This window comes from Theropithecus gelada, chromosome 17 (assembly GCF_003255815.1).
Source record: "Theropithecus gelada isolate Dixy chromosome 17, Tgel_1.0, whole genome shotgun sequence".
Lineage (NCBI taxonomy): Eukaryota > Metazoa > Chordata > Mammalia > Primates > Cercopithecidae > Theropithecus > Theropithecus gelada.
This window is the reverse complement of record NC_037685.1, coordinates 38672937-38691796: the sequence shown is the minus strand read 5'-3', so window position 1 is coordinate 38691796 and position 18860 is coordinate 38672937. Positions and strand designations below refer to the sequence as shown.

At 37.2% G+C, this 18860-nt stretch overlaps 1 protein-coding gene across 2 annotated transcripts in view; it reads right to left on the bottom strand.

The window, feature by feature from the left end:
* Positions 1–1222: 1222 nt before the first annotated feature.
* The window catches only part of TM9SF2 (transmembrane 9 superfamily member 2), a 73653-nt gene continuing 56015 nt past the window's right edge, over positions 1223–18860 (bottom strand). Inside the window, exons 11-17 of one of the 2 annotated variants that reach the window (XM_025363990.1) lie at positions 18306–18425; positions 16196–16253; positions 13114–13273; positions 10958–11109; positions 9761–9872; positions 5871–6042; positions 1223–1923 (exon numbers count right to left, since the gene is read on the bottom strand). In XM_025363990.1, coding sequence (XP_025219775.1) covers positions 1856–1923; positions 5871–6042; positions 9761–9872; positions 10958–11109; positions 13114–13273; positions 16196–16253; positions 18306–18425 — 842 coding nt within the window. In that variant the 3' untranslated portion in view covers positions 1223–1855. The remainder of the gene's footprint in view (positions 1924–5870; positions 6043–9760; positions 9873–10957; positions 11110–13113; positions 13274–16195; positions 16254–18305; positions 18426–18860) is intronic. The other variant, XM_025363991.1, reaches the window with a different exon arrangement.

Genomic DNA, 18860 nt, shown 5'->3' with positions numbered 1-18860 from the left:
TGTTCTAACTGGACACACATTTTTATACCAAGGACTTGAGCATCCATGCATTTTTGGTAACCAAAAGGGTCCTGGAAGCAATCTCCCATAAATACTCAGGGTGAACTCTACCCATAAAAAATAAATACAACAGATATATAAAATAAAACTGAAAAGAAACTCTTCTATCTTAAATACTCCATATTAAAAATGACCAAAGCTCCTCCTTCACTCTTCAAAACCAACAGGTCCGTTTTCTTAAAAAAGGACAGTGACATAAAATTATTCAGTAAGGCCGGGTGTGGTGGCTCACGCCTGTAATCCCAGCAGTTTGGGAGGCCAAGGCGGGCGGATCACCTGAGATCAGGAGTTCGAGACCAGTGTGACCAACATGGAGAAACCCCGTCTCTATTAAAAATACAAAATTAGCCAGATGTGGTGGCACATGCCTGTAATCCCAGCTACTCGGTAGGCTGAGGCAGGAGAATCGCTTGAACCCGGGAGGCAGAGGTTGTGGTGGGCTGAGATCACGCCATTGCACTCCAGCTTGGGCAACAAGAACAAAACTCTGTCTCAAAAAAAAAAAAAAAATTCAGTAAGAACCCAGCAACATCATGTAAGTGACAGCTAGTAATTTCAGTTGTAAGTTTAATGACAGTATCTGATTTGCTCTCCTAAGCAGCAAGCAGAGACCCTAAAATACAAATGAATATGCTCACGGATACAAGCAGACTGATATTTCTGAATCACCCCACATGCCTATATTCTACATAAATGGATTTCAATTAGTGAGATGAATGTGAAAGACAGTGCATTTCTTAACTCTTAGAAGTAAAACTGTTTGTGAAATTAAATTAAAACAATGAAATCCTAAAGATGAAGACTTGCTAGTCACTGCTAATGTATAGGTAATAAAACCTGACTTAAAATACTGTATTTTGAAAAACAAGTCAAAACTAGAAGCTCCTTGATGACAATGCAGTAAGGCCCACCTTAAGTACTTGTGGATAATCCATCTGTCTAGATACGCAGGACTTCAGCCTCCTCTACTGCCCCACAGCGAACATTTTAGACAATGCCTTAAACACTGAAATTCCATTCAGATCCAAACTCAGAAAGTGTTACATTAACAAAATCCAGTAAAACCTGATAACATAGTATAAATCATTTCAAAACACCCTTGGTAAATAGATCTGTATTTACAGAACCTCCTTGAACATATAATAGGTAATGATGCAATGAAGACATTTTTATAATATTTATTAAGATAACAAATTTATAAATTGAAAGACTCAGAGGCACATAGTTTAAAAGGCCAATACCATGGGAATAATGAAGTCAACACAGAAAAGAAAGAAGATATGAACAGTTACAACCAATACAAGATTTTCTTTAAAAGCCACATTCCCCTGGTGAACACATCACAGGAATCATCCTTCAAAATTACCATGATAAAAAGTCATTTCCTTCAAAGAAAAATAATTCTTTCCGCCTACCGAGCCTAGAAAATCCTATTTACAATCCTGTGTCCTGCCTTTCATCAGTATTATTTAACATGGCCTCCTCTATTCTGCCATTAGAAGTATGGAAAATTTTATAGCTACTGTATTTACAAATGCACATAATATTTAAATTTGCTCTTCATTGAGAACAACCGAATATATACTTAATCAAATCACAATACAAATGCTTTATAGTGTTGAAGACACATCTCATGAGGGAAAGGTATGTGGGAAGAGGTGTATTTAGAATTACGGTGTTTCTGAAGGATTACTAGGCCAATAATTCTGATAAAACTCAAGGTAGTCACAAAAACAGGTCTTTGTTGATGAAGAGTTTAATTTATTTCTGTTTTAACTGGACACACTGGACTTCTTCAGTCAACCTTCACCACACTGTATATTTTGGTAACAAACCAAAAGCATGCAAAGAAGCCAATTGTTCCTATAAGAGAAAAAATAAAAATAAACCCTTTTTCAAAGGAAGTGTCATACTTTACACAAAAATACAGACTTACAATGACTGGTTCCTTAAAAAAGTCCCAAAACTATAAACTATTACCCGCCAGGAATATATTACAGATCTATGAGCACGTCTGAAAAATATACGACCACATCAAGTTTCTTACAAAAACTGATAGAATTTTTTTCTACTCTAAGATTACCTAAGCTTTCTACAATACACATTATTTTCCTTACCACATAGAAAAGACTGAAGGATGTCAACTGTCCTTTCCTATTTAAGAATATTTTATAACAAAATGGAAAATGCTACTAGAATTTTTTAAGGTATGAGATGAATACATTAAAACAGGTTCAAATAATGATTAAATGGGGATATTTTCTAAGTACAGTTATTGGAAGTTATCAGTCTTCAAAGAATTATAATAAAGTAACTCAGTAAGTTTTTACATAATGTTAAAAGTGACATGATTAGGATAATAACAGAAATGCATCCTAGCTGAAAATGAGAGACAGCGTGGCAGCAGAGAACACAGCAGCTCTGTCATGAACTGTGTGTATCATCCTTGGGCAAGTCCACTGACATCTCCAAGCCCATTTACCATATTAACTAGAGAGAAATTTGTCTGTCCTCATTGCCTCCATAAACTGTTATGTAGAGTAAATGAGATAATTCATGAAAACAATGTATGGCTTGATTTTCAGGTATCAGTCGAGATTCCAAAGAATTTGAATGCTAGATGGGGACACACGGTTTGTTTTTTTTTTTTTTTTTTTTTTAGTTAAGCAAAATTAGCTAATGTTTATTTTCATATATGAAAAAACTCTACAGTCAAATCAGGTAGAGTTAGAACAGAAAATATGGTTTTATGATATAAAATACATTAATAATATTTATCATGAATAGCTAGGAGGATAGTCATAATTATCTCAGTACTGGGAAGACAGTTGATGATGAAGTATTCATTCCTGATAAAAACTCTTTTTTTTTTTTTTGCTGTCTCAAGAACTTTATTAATAGATCATTAAGTGTTTTTTTTTTTTTTTCATTTTTTAAATTATACTTTTAAGTTCTAGGGTACATGTGCACAACGTGCAGGTTTGTTACATTTGTATACAAGTGCCATGTTGGTGTGCTGCACCCATTAACTCGTCATTTACATTAGGTATATCTCCTAATGCTATCCCTCCCCCTCCCCCCACACAACAGGCCCCGGTGTGTGATGTTCCCCATCCTGGGGACACTCTTTCAATGAGACAAAAATGAGGTTCAAAGGGGTTAAGTGACTGTCTCATGGTCACATGGATGGTATTTGTGGCCAGAATTCAAATGCGTTTTTTCTGACTTCAAGCATAGTACTCCTTCCACATGCACACATAAGGGGCTATAAATAGTCCTTGTATAAATTTTACACTTAAAGTCTCAATGGTTTTCACCATTGTTTTAAATGCAGTACTCAGAGACAATATTAAAGGAGATTTTCTAAATCAAGAGACTATACATGGGACATTACCGTGGGAAATTACAAACATCATTATATCCATCCTTACATTGTATATGTATTGAGGCCCTACTTTGTGCAAGGCACTGATGTGTGTTTTGGAGAACATACAAATATACCTTTTGCATACTCCAAAGGGTTATTATTCAGGCTAGGATTGGGGTTAATTTCAGAAAAGCAATAATGAAAACATCAATATATTTATATAACCTTGTACTTACTTGCATAAATTTCAAGATGACAAACAATATTTTAAGATGAGAAAAACATTTAATCACTATCCAGGCAATTCTAAGAAACTTAAGTTTAGTTACTTAATTTTGTTCTTTTTTTTTTGAGACGGAGTCTCGCTCTGTCGCCCAGGCTGGAGTGCAGTGGCGCGATCTCGCCTCACTGCAAGCTCCGCCTCCCAGGTTCACGCCATTCTCCTGCCTCAGCCTCCCGAGTAGCTGGGACTACAGGCGCCCGCCACCATGCCCAGCAAAATTTTTGTATTTTTAGTAGAGACGGGGTTTCACCATGTTCGCCAGGATGATCTCGATCTCCTGACCTCGTGATCCACCATCTTGGCCTCCCAAAGTGCTGGGATTACAGGTGTGAGCCACCGCGCCCAGCCAATTTTGTTCTTAATATGGAATATATGTACATACTAAAAGTGGCTTCTTTCCTTTTGTGACAGAATACTTCTGTTTTGTAAAATGGATTGACTTAAATACAATAAAATGGCATTGCTTTGGAGTTCTGAAGCAAATACAGACCATACCCTATTTTAGAGAAAGGTAAGGCATTTAAAGGGCTCACTACTCCCTTATCCAGAACCCTTCCACCTGTTCACTAAAGGAAAAATAAAATTGAAGAAAGTGAAACACACTATAAGTCACTGGTTTAACTGGTTGGTTCAATTGGGATGTGGCTCCATAATTCAGATTACAAAACTCAACTCTGAATGAATGAAAATGTAACACTTTAAAAATCAAACTCAGCCAGGTGCAGTGCCTCACGCCTATAATCCAAGCACTTTGGGAGGCCAAGGTGGGCAGATCATCTGAGGTCAGGGGTTCGAGACCAGCCTGGCCAACATGGTGAAACTCTATCTCTACTAAAAATACAAAAATTAGCCAGGCGTGGTGGTCACGCACCTCTAATCCCAGCTACACGGGAGACTGAGGCAGGAGAATCACTCGAACCTGGGAGGCAGAGGTTGCAGTGAGCCGAGATTGCACCACTGCACTCCAGCCTGGGTGACAAGAGCAAGACTCCACTTCAAAAAAAAAAAAAAATCAACATCAATAAAATTTAGGTGATGGTTAAGCTATCATTTTCTGTATGATATGCCTGGAAAAACAACAGATTTTCATAGTGATCATTAGCTTTTGTGTGTAGGCTAGGAATAAATTATTCTCTATATGCATTTATGGACACACAGGGCACAAAAATAGTTATTCCTTGTTTCACTGGCTACTGCTGTTTTATAGATGATTTACTAAAATTTACAGCTCTGGACCTAAATCTATCACGTAGCACCAAGACACACACCCCACCATGTCTGATCAATGACCTGGAATACAGAATCGATGTAAGTGCCTTAAACCTGAGACAGCAGCACAGACGCTTCAAAACCCAACTCCAGGCTCTGACATGCCAACAGATGAGTGAAAAGCAGAACAGGTTTAATTGGGAAAAAAAAAATTTTTTTTTTTTCTTTTTGGCTCCTGTATTTTCTTCCATAACATGCATGATGAGCTAAAATTTCAGATGCACACTTCGTGCAGTATTACTTGTGACAAAGAAAGGTGCTATAATTCTTTTTTTAAGTTCAGTCACTCACGCCACAAATGTTTGCCAAGCACCCTGGGCTCTGAGATACAGAAAACCTTTATCTAGTTAAGATAGAGAAGATATATACACATACAAAATTCATACCAATATAATACACACTATATCCTATTCAGTGCTTGGATTTTAAAGTGGAGATGAAATCTTCTAGATTAAGGAATGTCCCATTATCTTTCCTTGATATCCCCGACCTACTCTTAGTCTCATCTTGACTTCACCTCCTCAGTTTCTACTTAGTCCTAAACTTAAGTCACTATAGCTTCTACCCCATTTCTGAAGTGGAAAAAAAAAAAAAAGACTGTGTGTACCTTTAAGAGGTTAACAGAGGAAAACCATGAGCTGTACTGGCCCACGTGTCCCTGAACCTTTACCACAACTGTGACCCTGTTTAGCCTTCTTCTCCCGGCTTCTGTTTCATCATCTTTATGCAACTCACAGGTGGGCAGACCAAACTATGCCTAGTTGAGAGGAACACTAAATACAGGAGCACTAACAGAATAAGCCTTCATGGGTTTTAAAAAAGATAAACATTTATAAATTATTTGTCTAAAAACTTACAAAATAAAAATAATCACTTAAATTCTAATTTTACCTGTAAAAAGAAAGAAGATCAAAACCATTATCATGGTATAACCAAAGTACAGAATTGTGCTTGCTGTTCCTGTGATCTGCAGTTTTGAAAAGAAGTAATGTATTGCATATATTAAGAAATAAACTGCAGTAAAGCCGCTGGTAAGGAATGAACGCCATTGCCAGTGATAATCCTAGGTAGTAAAGAAAAAAGAACAAGAATTACATTCCAATTAATAGATAAGATGTAGTTAACTAAGGTTCAAAGCAAGCATAATAAATGAGACAGCCCCCAATCTAATTTCTGCTATCAGTTCCAGGCTCTTTCTCCTATTGAACTTCACCCATTCCTCTCTCCTCACTAAAGGTGCTAAGAAGTGCCCATTGTCTTTGGTGCGACTGCTTAAAAACTGGCTAAAAATGTTTGGAAGCAGCTTAAACTGTTTATGAATAATAAAGCATTAGGTTGTATTTCAAAATTTATTCTTCCCAAAGAAAACCAATGTACAAATAGCTTACAACTTACTTACAGGGTTTGACATTAATATTATTATATTAAAGTCTGGTCAACTCTGTATTAAGAAGAAGATTATTCTATTCAGGCCTGGTTGGAATCCAATTTCACTTATTACTAACATAATTTAAACAAGGCAGATGATTAAAATAGCTCTTCTTGCTTTTAAGTGGCTTATAGCTTAATAGAAGATCTTTTAAAAGAGAACACTTCACTATCTCTCTTGCCCTTTGGAATATGTGAAAAATAAATACATTCAAAAAGCAAACTAAGATTAGAAAATCCTAAAAATACACACATGCACACACGCACACACACACACAAAATGCAACAGCTAATCAATAAATGCAACAGGTAATCAACAAATGCAGCAAAATTGCAGGGTAAAAGATCAACATACAAAAGTTGGTTGTGTTTTTACACACCAGCAATGAGTAATCTGAGAAGGAAATTTAAAAACCCAATTCCATTTAAAATAGCACCCAAAAGAATTAAATACCTAGGAATAAATTCAACCAAGGAAGTGGAAGACTTGCACAATGAAAACTCTAAAATTCTGCTGAAAGAAATGACAGAAGACCTAGGCAAATGGAAAGACATCCCGTGTTTATGTACTGTTAGACTAAACATTGTTAAGACAGCAATACTCTTCAAAATGATCTACAGATCCAATGTAATACCTGTCACAATTCCAATAATCCAACGATTCAATTTCTGCAGATATGGAAAAGTTAATCCTCAAATTCAAATGGAATTGCAAGGGGCTCCAAATAGTCAAAACAATCTTAAAAAAGAACAAAGCTGGAGGACTCAGCCTTTTTTATTTCAAAACTTACTACAAAGCCATAGTAATCAAAGTAGTGTGGTACAGGCCTAAGGAAAGCATATAGATCACTAGAATAGCATTGAGAGTCCAGAAATAAACCCATACATCTATGGTCAATTGATTTTTGACAAGGTTGCCAAGACCATTAAATAAGGAAAGAACAGCCTGTTCAACAAATGGTGCTGGATAACTGGATATCCATATGCCAAATAATGTAGCTGGACACTACATCACACAAAATACAAAAGCTAACTCAAAATGGATCAATAACTTAAACACATGAGGTAAAGCTATAAATCTCAGAAGAAAATATGGGGGTAAATCTTCATAACCTCGAATTTGGCAATAATTCTTTTTTTGGTGGGGGGAGGGGGACAGGGTCTCACTCTGCCACCCCGGTTCTGGAGTGCAGTGGTGCAATCATGGCTCACTGAAGCCTAGACCTCCTGGGCTCAAGTGATCTGTCCACCTCAGCCTCCCAAGTAAGCCACCACACCCAGCTAATTTTGTTATTTTTTATAGAGACAAGATCTCACTATGTTGCCCAGACTGGTCTCAAACTCCTGGGCTCAAGCGATCCTCCCGCCTCAGCCTTCCAAAGTGTTGGGATTACAGATAGGTGTGAACCACCATACTCAGCCCTAGTTTGACAATCATTCTTAGATATGACACCAAAAGCATAAGCAACAAAGAAAAAAAATAGATAAATCTGACTTCATCAAAATTTAAAACTTCTGTGCAAAGGACATTATCAGAAAGTGAAAAGGATAAACTATAGAACCAGAACTGCAAATAACAATCTAATAAAGATCTACTATCCAGAATAAATAAATAAACTCTTACAACTCAACAAAAAGACAAATTTAAAAATAGGCAAAGGACTTGAATGGCTATTTCTCCAAAGAAGAAATACAAATGGCTAACAAACACAAGTACAAATGCTCATCATTAGTCACTGCAGAAATGCAAATCAAAACCAGAATGAGACACCGCTTCACACCCACGAGGACAGCTACAATTTTTTCAAAAATGGAAGGTAAGTGTTGGCAAAGATGTGGAGAATTAGAACCTTTGTACATTGCTGGTGGGAATGTAAAATGGCACAACCACTGTGGAAAAGTTTGGTAGTTCCTTAAAAAATTGAACAGAACTACCACATGACCCAGTGATTCCACTCCTAGATATATACCTCAAAACCAAAAACAGGTACGCAAATGAACACTTGTACATGAATGTTCACAGCAGCACTATTCACAACAGCCAAAAAGTAGAAACAATACAAATGCCCATCAATGGACAAATGGATAAACAAATTTATCATTCTGCCATAAAAAGGAATGAAGTAGCCGGGTGCGGTGGTTCACACCTGTAATCCCAGCACTTTGGGAGGCCGAGGCGGTGGATCACAAGGTCAGGAGATCCAGACCATCCTGGCTAACATGGTGAAACCCCGTCTCTACTAAAAATACAAAAAAATTAGCCGGGAGTAGTGGCGGGTGCCTGTAGTCCCAGCTACTCGGGAGGGTGAGGCAGAAAAATGGCGTGAACCCGGGAGGCAGAGCTTGCAGTGAGCCGAGATCATGCCACTGCACTCCAGCCTGGGCGACAGAGCGAGACTCCGTCTCAAAAAAAACAAAAAAAGAAAGGAATGAAGTACTACTATACATACCACAATATGATGAACCCTGAAAACATGCTAAGTCAAAGAAGCCACACACAAAAGGTCACATATTATATGATTCAATTTATAAGAAATGTCTGAACAGGCAAAACAGACAGAAAGCAGACTGTTGGTTGCTAAGGCCTAGGGGAAGCGAGGAATGAGGAGTAATTGCTCAGCAAGTATAGGGCTTTAATTAGGGGTGATAAAAATATTTTGGAACTAAACAGAGGTGGTGGTAGCACAACACTGTAAATGTTGTAAGTGCCATTAAACTGTCCACTTCAAAATGGTTCATTTTCTGTTATGTAAATTTAACCTCAATTTTTTGAATAACATACCAAGTTTAATAAAGTTAGATTTTTCTCCAATATAGACAATACATATTAAATAATAGATTTAACACAACCTAAATCTTTAAAATTCAATTCTACTATTACATAAGGATACTATCATTTTGGTGCTGCCATGAAGAGAACTTATTACAATGTGATTATAGAAACTTTTTAATGAATTTTCTTACTAGTTTACTTCTATTAAATGTTCAGTCTAAATTTGTTTTTAATATATTATTTTATATTCTTTTATCTCAGGCATGATATATATATTTATATCACAAGAGTATTAATTTTTAAGTTGGTTAAAAAACAACAGTGAAAAGTTAGCACAACTTACGATTTCTGGAAAATTAACATGTTAAAGTCTCTAATAGTAATCTCTAACTAAATACACTGAACCGGGCGGGATATCTTAATCCTAAAGAAGGTTGCATTTGATTTAGGAATATAGGTCAATGTCTATCATAATAAACATACATCTACAGAAATTATTTTAATAATATACAAATTGCAATATGCCAAAGTTATAAATACTGTCTACAAATTAACATAAGTGAATACTGCTAATACATACCTCTGCACATAGGTGGAAATAGCAAAGAAGTATAGTTGCTTCAGAACAGGTAATAACCAAAATGATAAACACCAGAAATAGGAAGCCAAACATGTAATACATCTGGTGTGACCTGTAATCAAACACGTCAAGATGAAACTATACATATTTTCAATTTGACACCGCACATAACACAATCTTTTCATTCTTCTTGAACTGAAAAGGTTTGCTTTTTCTCTCAACTAACCAAACAAGACGAATTATCACAGGTTGGGATGGTGATGGGTTGGGGATGGGGAGGAGTAGGAAGGATGTGTCAGTGTCACTGGACTTTACCTTCCTGCTCAGGGAGGCCTGAAACTTCTACTTGTTCACATATGGCTAGTCTACTCATCTCCTGGTGAGCCAGACATATTTGATAAACACTGACTGAAAAGACAGAGCCAACTAAGAATAGGTAACCGTTTCTTATCACATATAATAAAACCAGTTGAATTTGGAAAATTAATATAACAATTGAGAAGGAAAGATATGTTCCAATCACCAAAAAGCTCAAATTTAGTTCTAATTTTCTGTAACCTCCAACCTTGGTACTTTCTGTAACATATGTCAGTGTGATCCACTAACAATCATGATATAACACTATATATATATACACACACACGGAATGGCTCAAAATGACTATTATGAGTTTTTACATGTGAACAAGGAATCGGAGAACGAAGGCATCTGAGAATTGGAAAGGACTCTGCAGGTCATCTAGACCAATCCCTTCATCAATCCCCTCCAACAAGTGCTCAGAGGATCTTCTCCGGAGCAGTGCAGGTTAGTTAGGAACACAGGTTTGGAGAAACTTCGGTGAATTCTCTGTCACAGGGTTGCTGTGTAACAAGGCAAATTACTCAACTTACAAAGCCTCATTTACATCTCTGTAAAATGGGGCTAACACTCACCTCACAGAGTTTTGAGAATGAAGTAATAAGAATTAAGGAAGAGTAAGAATTAACAAGCCTTCAATTCATATTATACTAACTGTTATCACTACTGTTCTTCTTCCCACATAGAAAAGATAAAAATAAGCTTTTGGCTTTTAAGATTTCTGGTTACTGAAGAACTGTCTACATTTATAGGATACAAATAGTAACCCATAAAAACAAACAAAAAGCAAATATTACATATAACGGTAATAAGAATGAAAAGACTTTGTCCTTAGCTTACCAAATACTATTCAGAATGAAGAAAAGCTGTATAAAGATGCAGCCAAAGGGCAAAATCCCTCCCATGACAATACCAGGCAAGGGCTTTGTGTAGAACGACTGTTCAGGAATCTGACGTGGAATCTGATTGGTTCGAACTGGGTGTTCAATGGCCTTCAGTAAAGAAAGGAAGGAAGAATTCATAATTATGTATCTGTCTTAAACATTCTTCTCTGCACAAGATTATTTGCCGGCTTTTTTCCAGCTTCCATGCTGTCACTAATGGCAATAAAGTCTACTTAAGACATCAAATTGAAATTTGTCTTTAGAAGCCATCAACCAGGTACCATCAGGTACAGTACTCGGTCTGTCTACTGGAACAAGTTAATACTGTCTCCAGCAGTGATCCACTGACTAACGGCTTTAGACACAGGAAGAAGTACACAGGAGATAAGAGAATACTTGGAAAATAATAGTTAATAAAAAGGTAGAGTTAGGCTTTTCATTTTCATTACCTATGTACTGTAAGAAATCAGCTGGTTCTGCAATTTTGGTCAATGTATTTTTATTTGGAGGTGGGCAATGTCATCTTTATTAAAATTGCTCAATTTTACTAAGACTTAAGAACATGAAGACAACAACGAATGGCTGTATGAACCTTTACGACCATAAGGAGTTGGTGATGTTCTCAACTATTCTCCCTTTCATGACACTACATGGTGGTATGAAAATCACTGGAACCTGAAGTACACAAGCAACCACGTGAGAGGGGAAAAGAGTACAGATGTAGAAATTCATTTTCTTGTAAAAAAGTTCAAAAATATCCTTCTATAGTTTTTGTGATGATAAATCAAAATTTAAAACTTGGTATTTTCATTCAGACCATACTTCCGCAGACTAGATTATTATTTTACATGTAGATACATGAGTATACAGGCAGAGAATCATGTATATCATTCTCCAATACTTACATTTTAAACTTTTATTTATTTCCCACGCTGATATTAAACAGAAATATTATAAACTTCAAACCAGCAAAGTTTTGGAATTTCAAGTAATTATTTAATCAATGTAATTAAAAAATTCAAACCCTGTCAATTCACTACTTCTGAGGTATAAAGTCATAAATTAAACAAAATGCCAAAGTTGTTTAAAAAAATCCTTCAGCAGCTAGGCATGAAAGTGCAGTGGAGGCTGTGGAACAAGCACCAGCTTCTGCCAGGGCCTTCCGGGTCCTGCTCACAAAGTGTACTAAACACAGTCTTTCTTTTACCCTGTGGACTTGATATTTTCAGAGAAGGACAGGGATACTGAAGTGTGGTTAAAGAAGGATACTGGTAAGACGGAAGAATAATATTTCATTTTTTTTCCCTTTTAGCCTGAGGGCAGAAGTGGGCAGCAAAGTGAGAGAAGGCCAACTGGAGGGTGAGAGAGAAACCAGAGGAACGACTGAAACCTGATTATGATCTTCCTTAAAATCCAATATTAGCAGGGAAGCAGATACAATTTATTTCAAGCAGATACAATTTATTTCAAAGCTACATATCAATCACAAACATTTGCTACTCTTACTCTGCAGCCACTTTTCTTATAGTGACTTCTTAACCCACCCTCTCTGCTTACTTAGTTAAGCTTTGTGCATTCTGGGATGCCAAGGGAGGTGGATCACCTGAGGTCAGGAGTTAGAGACCAGCCTGGCCAACATGGTGAAACCTTGTCTCTACTAAAAATACAAAAATTAGCTGGGTGTGGTAGCACATGCCTGTAATCCCAGCTACTCGGGAGGCTGAGGCAGGAAAATCACTTTAACCCAGGAGGTGGAGGTTGCAGTGAGCCGAGATGGTGCCACTGCACTCCAGCCTGGGTGACAGAATGAGACTCCATCTCTAAATAAATAAATAAATGAATGAATGAATGTTTTCATTAGTTTATATTAGCATTTCTTTCCCAATTAATCTATATTAGCTTCTATTTACTTAAAAAACTTTGAAACCTAAGTTTAGATCTGTAACCTCTCTACCACGCTCCTAAATAATACTACTATTTTTAAAATATTCTATGAAATCCAGATCCTAAAGGACAAGTTTACATCTTTACACACTTCTATGATATCTTTTGAGATGGCATATGCTAATTTCTGTAGCTAAAATTCACGTAAGTTAACACCTATATACTTACATTCTTCTTAAAACCAAAGTATGCACCAATAAACGTCAGAGGCACAGATATGCAGAACCAAAGGGCCAATATGGCAACCAATGTCCCAAAAGGAATAGCCGCTGAAGATCCTTCTCCCCAGAGGATCAGATTCATTATAAAGAAGTCAGCAAAGACAATCCTGAAAGACACAACAGGCTTTTGGGTAAAACCAGAGATAACAAAATGCAACAGTAGTATGCAATGAATATTACAACTTCTATGTTTCTAAAATATATATACAAAGAAAGTGGAATTGCTGCATCACAGGATGTGTGAATGTAAAACCTGACTGGAAACTACCCAATTGCTCTTCAGATTGGGTTTGCCTGACTTAAACTCCTACTAGCAGCCCATGAAAGTCAGTTCTTTACATATTTTCATTACACTTGCAACTGTCAATTCTGTTGTTTTAATTTGTATTTCCTATTGAAAACTGCAGCAAGTGTCTGGTGTTTGCTGGCTTTTTTGGTTTTACCTTCTGTGACGAGCTGCTGACATCCACTGCTCGGTTTTCACTTGGCCTGCATGTCTTGCCAAGTCATGTATGTGAGTTATTTACATACTCTACTTACTAATTCCTTGTTAAATGTCTTCTTGTCACAGTCTGTGGCTTTTTCGGAACCCAAACATCTAAATGTGTGTAGTTAATTTCCGTTAGGTCTTTCTTCTGAATACATTTTTAAAAATATGGTTGTAATCATACAATAATCACTGTACTTACCCCACACAGTTTTTAAGTGCAACCACTTTCCCCTTTATCCTTTGTGCACTCTGCTTAAGAGAAGAAAGCCTTCCCTAACCTGGGATCATGAAGCTGCTCTTCCGTATTTTCACACAGTAGTTACGCCTGGTGCATTTAGGTTTGACTCCACCTAGCACTGACGACTTTCTCCCTTCATGAAGAGAATCAGTTGTCCCAGCATCACTTATCTAACAGTTCCTCTGGCTCAGGGTGCCACATCTAGCGAGCTGCTATGGATACAGGGCCTACTTCTGTATTCTCCATCCCAGCAGCCACTGGACTCTCTAAACACCTTCACGGTGCTTGATCTTTTCATCAAGAAACATGGCGAATTTCCATCTCTTTCGAGTTAATAACCTTGTAGGCCTCTCATATGGATTGTGCATACTTTGAGAGGTTATTTTAGGCACTGTATAGGTTTTCTGTGAATACGGCCCTCTTCCAGCACAACTACCGCTACCATTAAAACATTTAACTGGCTAATGGTGATATTTAAGATCTTGGAATATTAGTTGATACCTAGCCATTCTGCCAAACTCTTTTTATTAATTCTACAAGTTTTACAGTTAAAATTTGTTGGTGTTCTTTGTATATAAATAATGTCATCTATAAATAATAAGATGAAATCTACCTTTTTGTTTCCTCCTTTACTAGGAACAGAACTTAAATAACAAGTCATGAAAGAGATTTACTGAGAATGTCCCTCATGTTTTATTATCAGTGATGTTGGTTCTGAATTAGAGATAAGATTCTTTTTAATACAAGGAAACATTTCTTTATTAAATTTTTTTAAAACCTGAAAACAATGCTCAATATTATCAAAGGCCATTTTACTGCATCTGTTGCAGTAATTATATGCAGGTGTTTATTTATGTAGAATTATATGACTAGATTTCCTGTTATTAAATGATCTTTCTATTCCTAGGTGAACACCAAGTCCCCCTGCCCCTGAATACTTGAGTTCTTAGCACGCTCTATTTACCTGTTGGTAAACACCTACTGTTAAGAGTAGGATGAAGAATATCAATCAGAGAAGGGTTGATCAGAGACATAAAAGAAGAACCAGCACAGGAAAATTTTTATGAAGCCAAAAAAGGAAGGAGTTTCAAGGAGAAAGTATTCCAATGTTAGACAATACAGAGAAGCAGAGAGAAAATGGTTTCTAGATTTGAAAATGGCAAACTTAAAAGTTTCAGTAAAATGATGGAGAAAAATATGAATGATGTGGATTTACACTGCAAATGTTTACAGAGAAAATGAGAAAAAAGGAGTATAGACTATTTTTTTCAAGGCATTTTGTTGGGAATAGAAAAGAAATAAGGAAGAAATAAGAGGAGAAGATGCTTATGATCCTTTTTTAGGGGAGACATGAGCATATCTGGAGGAATAAAAGAACCACATAAGCAGAACATATGAGAACGGGGCAATGGAAGATGAAAAGCAAGATTCGGAGATTCTGCAGGAAATCACAGTCTTGGTAAAGAAGGACACCTTCATGAGTTGACAGAGGGAAAGAAAACAAAGGACATGGCTTGAGAAAAGCATAGACATTTGAATAGAACCCATAACCGAGAAGACTGTGAATCTTCGGTGGGGGTGATAGAATATTTATCCCAAATGTGTATTAAAATGCTGCTGCCATCACGCTTGCATTTCTAGCCTGCAAATGGAACAGTTCTGGTTTCTAGACTTCATCATCTTTGGCTTTCTTTATTGCTGTAGCCTGTTCACATGTCAGTTCTCGCCCACCAGAAAAGTGCAGGCTTGGGAGGATGTGGGTTCTGTTTCTAGGACCAGAACCATATCAGATAACTGAGAGGAGGAGCCGTTCCAGAGAGTGAAGGATTTTTGTTTTGTTTGGATTTGTGGAGGCTGTTTATTTTCTATTTTTGGCGTATATTCGTTTATTTAATGAAATAAACTCTAAAAAGCAGCAATGCTTTGGATAGAAACAGGAAAACATATGCTTGCCTCAACTATCTTCAGGTGCGGATTCCTTCCGTGACTGGGTCAAAAGCTTTAAATACAGCCCTACAGAACAACATGTCAGACTGACCACTAAAAACCAAGAAATAGAAAGACTTTGAAGAGAAGGAATTAAAACATTTCTCATGTCTAAAGGTACTTTCCCCAGATAAGACACGTGGTAATCATTTGGCAAATGTTTATAAAGTATTTATTTTACCCCTTTTCAAAAATTAACTTTACTTTCTTAGGTACATGATTTAGAGACACAGAGGATTAAAGACTCAAGGACTGAAAATTTGGGGACTAACATGTAACTATGTTAAGAAAGTAATTCTTGAAAAATTCACTTACCCAGGACAAAGAAATGATGTTAATAAAACATTTGTTTTCCACTTCTCACCTCCAAAGGCTATAGAAGAAAACAAGAGTGGTATAAATACAGATTTTTCTTTAAAGCAAACCAAATATCCATATTACAAGTCTGATATTTGCCAAACTGTCAGATAGCACTGAGTACTCATTCCTAGAAAATGGTACTACCAAATATGATGTGATATTCCCTTATTAAATCATCCAAATCCGAGATATACAGCATGGGATTCCCTAGGTAAGTTCTGCTCTAGAGAATCAGAGGCAAGTCATCAAGATCAGTTCTTCTTTCCCCCTCACAACCAAAAGAATTCTTAAATCCTGAGCCAGTACCAATCAATGGGCCTATATACAAGAAGGGCACACAGGACTCTCACTTATCTTGCAGTCAGTTTCAGAATTTGTTATAAAACTAGGAACCGTCAAGCCTGATGTGCAACACATTTACATTTCCACAGCAGGCCGACTCTTCCTCTAGCACTGTGGTTTCTAGGAGGAACTGTGGTTCCTAGGAGATGCGTGTGTCAGGTGAGGCAACTAAGAAGAGTAGAAGGGTTATGACCATTTGACAGAACATGTTTGCTAATATATGTTTTACTCTCCTTTGCCTCTCTCCAATTTGTTTTTTCCAGTTTAAAAAATTCAAATACTGAAGTAGCTAGAGTGAAAAATGAAAGTATACCTCTGCTCCCAGTTTAAAAGTCAGAAATGAAACTGGCTGAGATCTCAGAACAGCTGTGAATTTTAAAAAAGTTTTAACACAGTTCATTGGCAAGTTTAAGTGCCACTTCCCCTAAAAGAAAATAATGAAATTTTATATACACATAAAATCATATATATGTATCATGATTTGAATTCACAGTGTTTCTGATAAACAGACTGTTATGAAATGATTAATTCTGGGTTTACTACAATTCCAGTCAAAATTCAGGTAATACACAATCTGCAGCTGGGAGACCTGAAGGATGGGGAGGCATTAGTGAGAGGAGCGTGGATGGGAGTGGGATGTGGGAAGGCAGGCAGCCTGGCCGAGGAACCCACAGAAAGTCAGTGTGGCTGAAATGGTGAGAAAGGGGGAGTGTGGCATGAAGTAAAGCTGGTGTGGCAGGCAAAGGGCTGACTGTATTTTGTATGCATTAAAATCCATATGATGACCCCAATCCTATCTCCTTTAGTAAAGGGGAAGAAAGAACTTGACAAAATTCACAGAAATTAAAACACACTTAAAACACACATACATACAGGGTTTTACATACTCAAGAGAGAACTGTGTCTGACAAGGTCTAAGTTAATCTTCTACCTGGGGCTGAGACTACCCAACCCCACCTTCAGGTCGTCCATGTAACTCTACTGTGTTTCACCTCAAAAGTTTTCCATATTGCTAGACCGTGGGGAATCACTGTATATCCCAGACAAGACTGTGGCATTCCCGAGGAGGCCAGCTCTGGTCCCTGCTGACCCTGTCAGTTGCTTTCTAAGCCATCCAGTCCCATCTCAGCCTTACTCTGTGGCCCTGACCCTTTTTTATTTCATTGAACTTTATTTTACTTCTAGAAAGCAAGAACACAAGAGATTGTGACTAATGCAATTACAAAAGTAACTTTCCAGCTCTCCAAAAGAGATCTTTGTTTACTTGAAACTGTTTATTTTTATAAATATTAAATTGATACAATGTAAGTACGACTTCTCATATGTAAGAAAAGGTACACCTAGATATACTACTTGTTTTAGTGAAAAAAAATCAGTGATACTCATTTGTATACTTTTCTCCTTTATTAGTCTATATGTGCGTTTATGAACACAGCATATCTAAGTTCAGCCCAACCTGTTAAGCCAAAGCTCAAAGAAAAAAAGAGGGAGGTGATAGTGGGTAAGTGGCACAATTTGCTTGTTTCACAAACATTTTCGAACAAATAAATCTTGGGATAGTCACTCATGTCACAAAAGGAATCACCAAGGAGGCTCACTGTAACTAAGAACCCCTGTGAGGCACACTATTTTCAGAGCATCACCATCTGATACCCAGGTCAGACCCATAGCTGCGGCAGAGTCCCTTCCTGATCAGACGCCAGTCACGGTGGCTTTGACTTACACTTATAGAATCTGGCAGCAACATAGCCTGCAGGGGTGCCCAGCAGCACCCACAGGACCACAGCACACGTCATCAGCGCTCCTCGGTTGGCAGGTGACAAAAATCCCAGGCAAGCGAAAACTAAAACACAAACCATGAAAGGTTGTACGTGTTATTACTGTTTCCTTTGCTGTGAAATGATAGAGAAACCTGTCATTTTTCAAACAAGAAAAAAATACAACTTCATGAAAAACCATGTGCTCTCCTACCACGCAGCTCTACTCAATTTTAGTAATATTTAATGTACTGCACCAATCTGATCACAGATGAGGCAAACTTCACTTCGGAAGTTTCTTGTGGGAGTCTAGAAGACCTCATCCTTCCTGTGATCAGACTGGACGCTCAACAGTGCATTTGGCTCTTCTGAGATTCAAGTACAGCCTTTAAAATTAACATAAATGAAAATGTTTCCACTATGAAATATTCCCACTTTTCTTTCATTAAAAATATAGGGGTCCTCTGGGGGTAAAAAAAAAAAAAAAACCCAAAACCTTACAACATTCAAACATAAGAGAC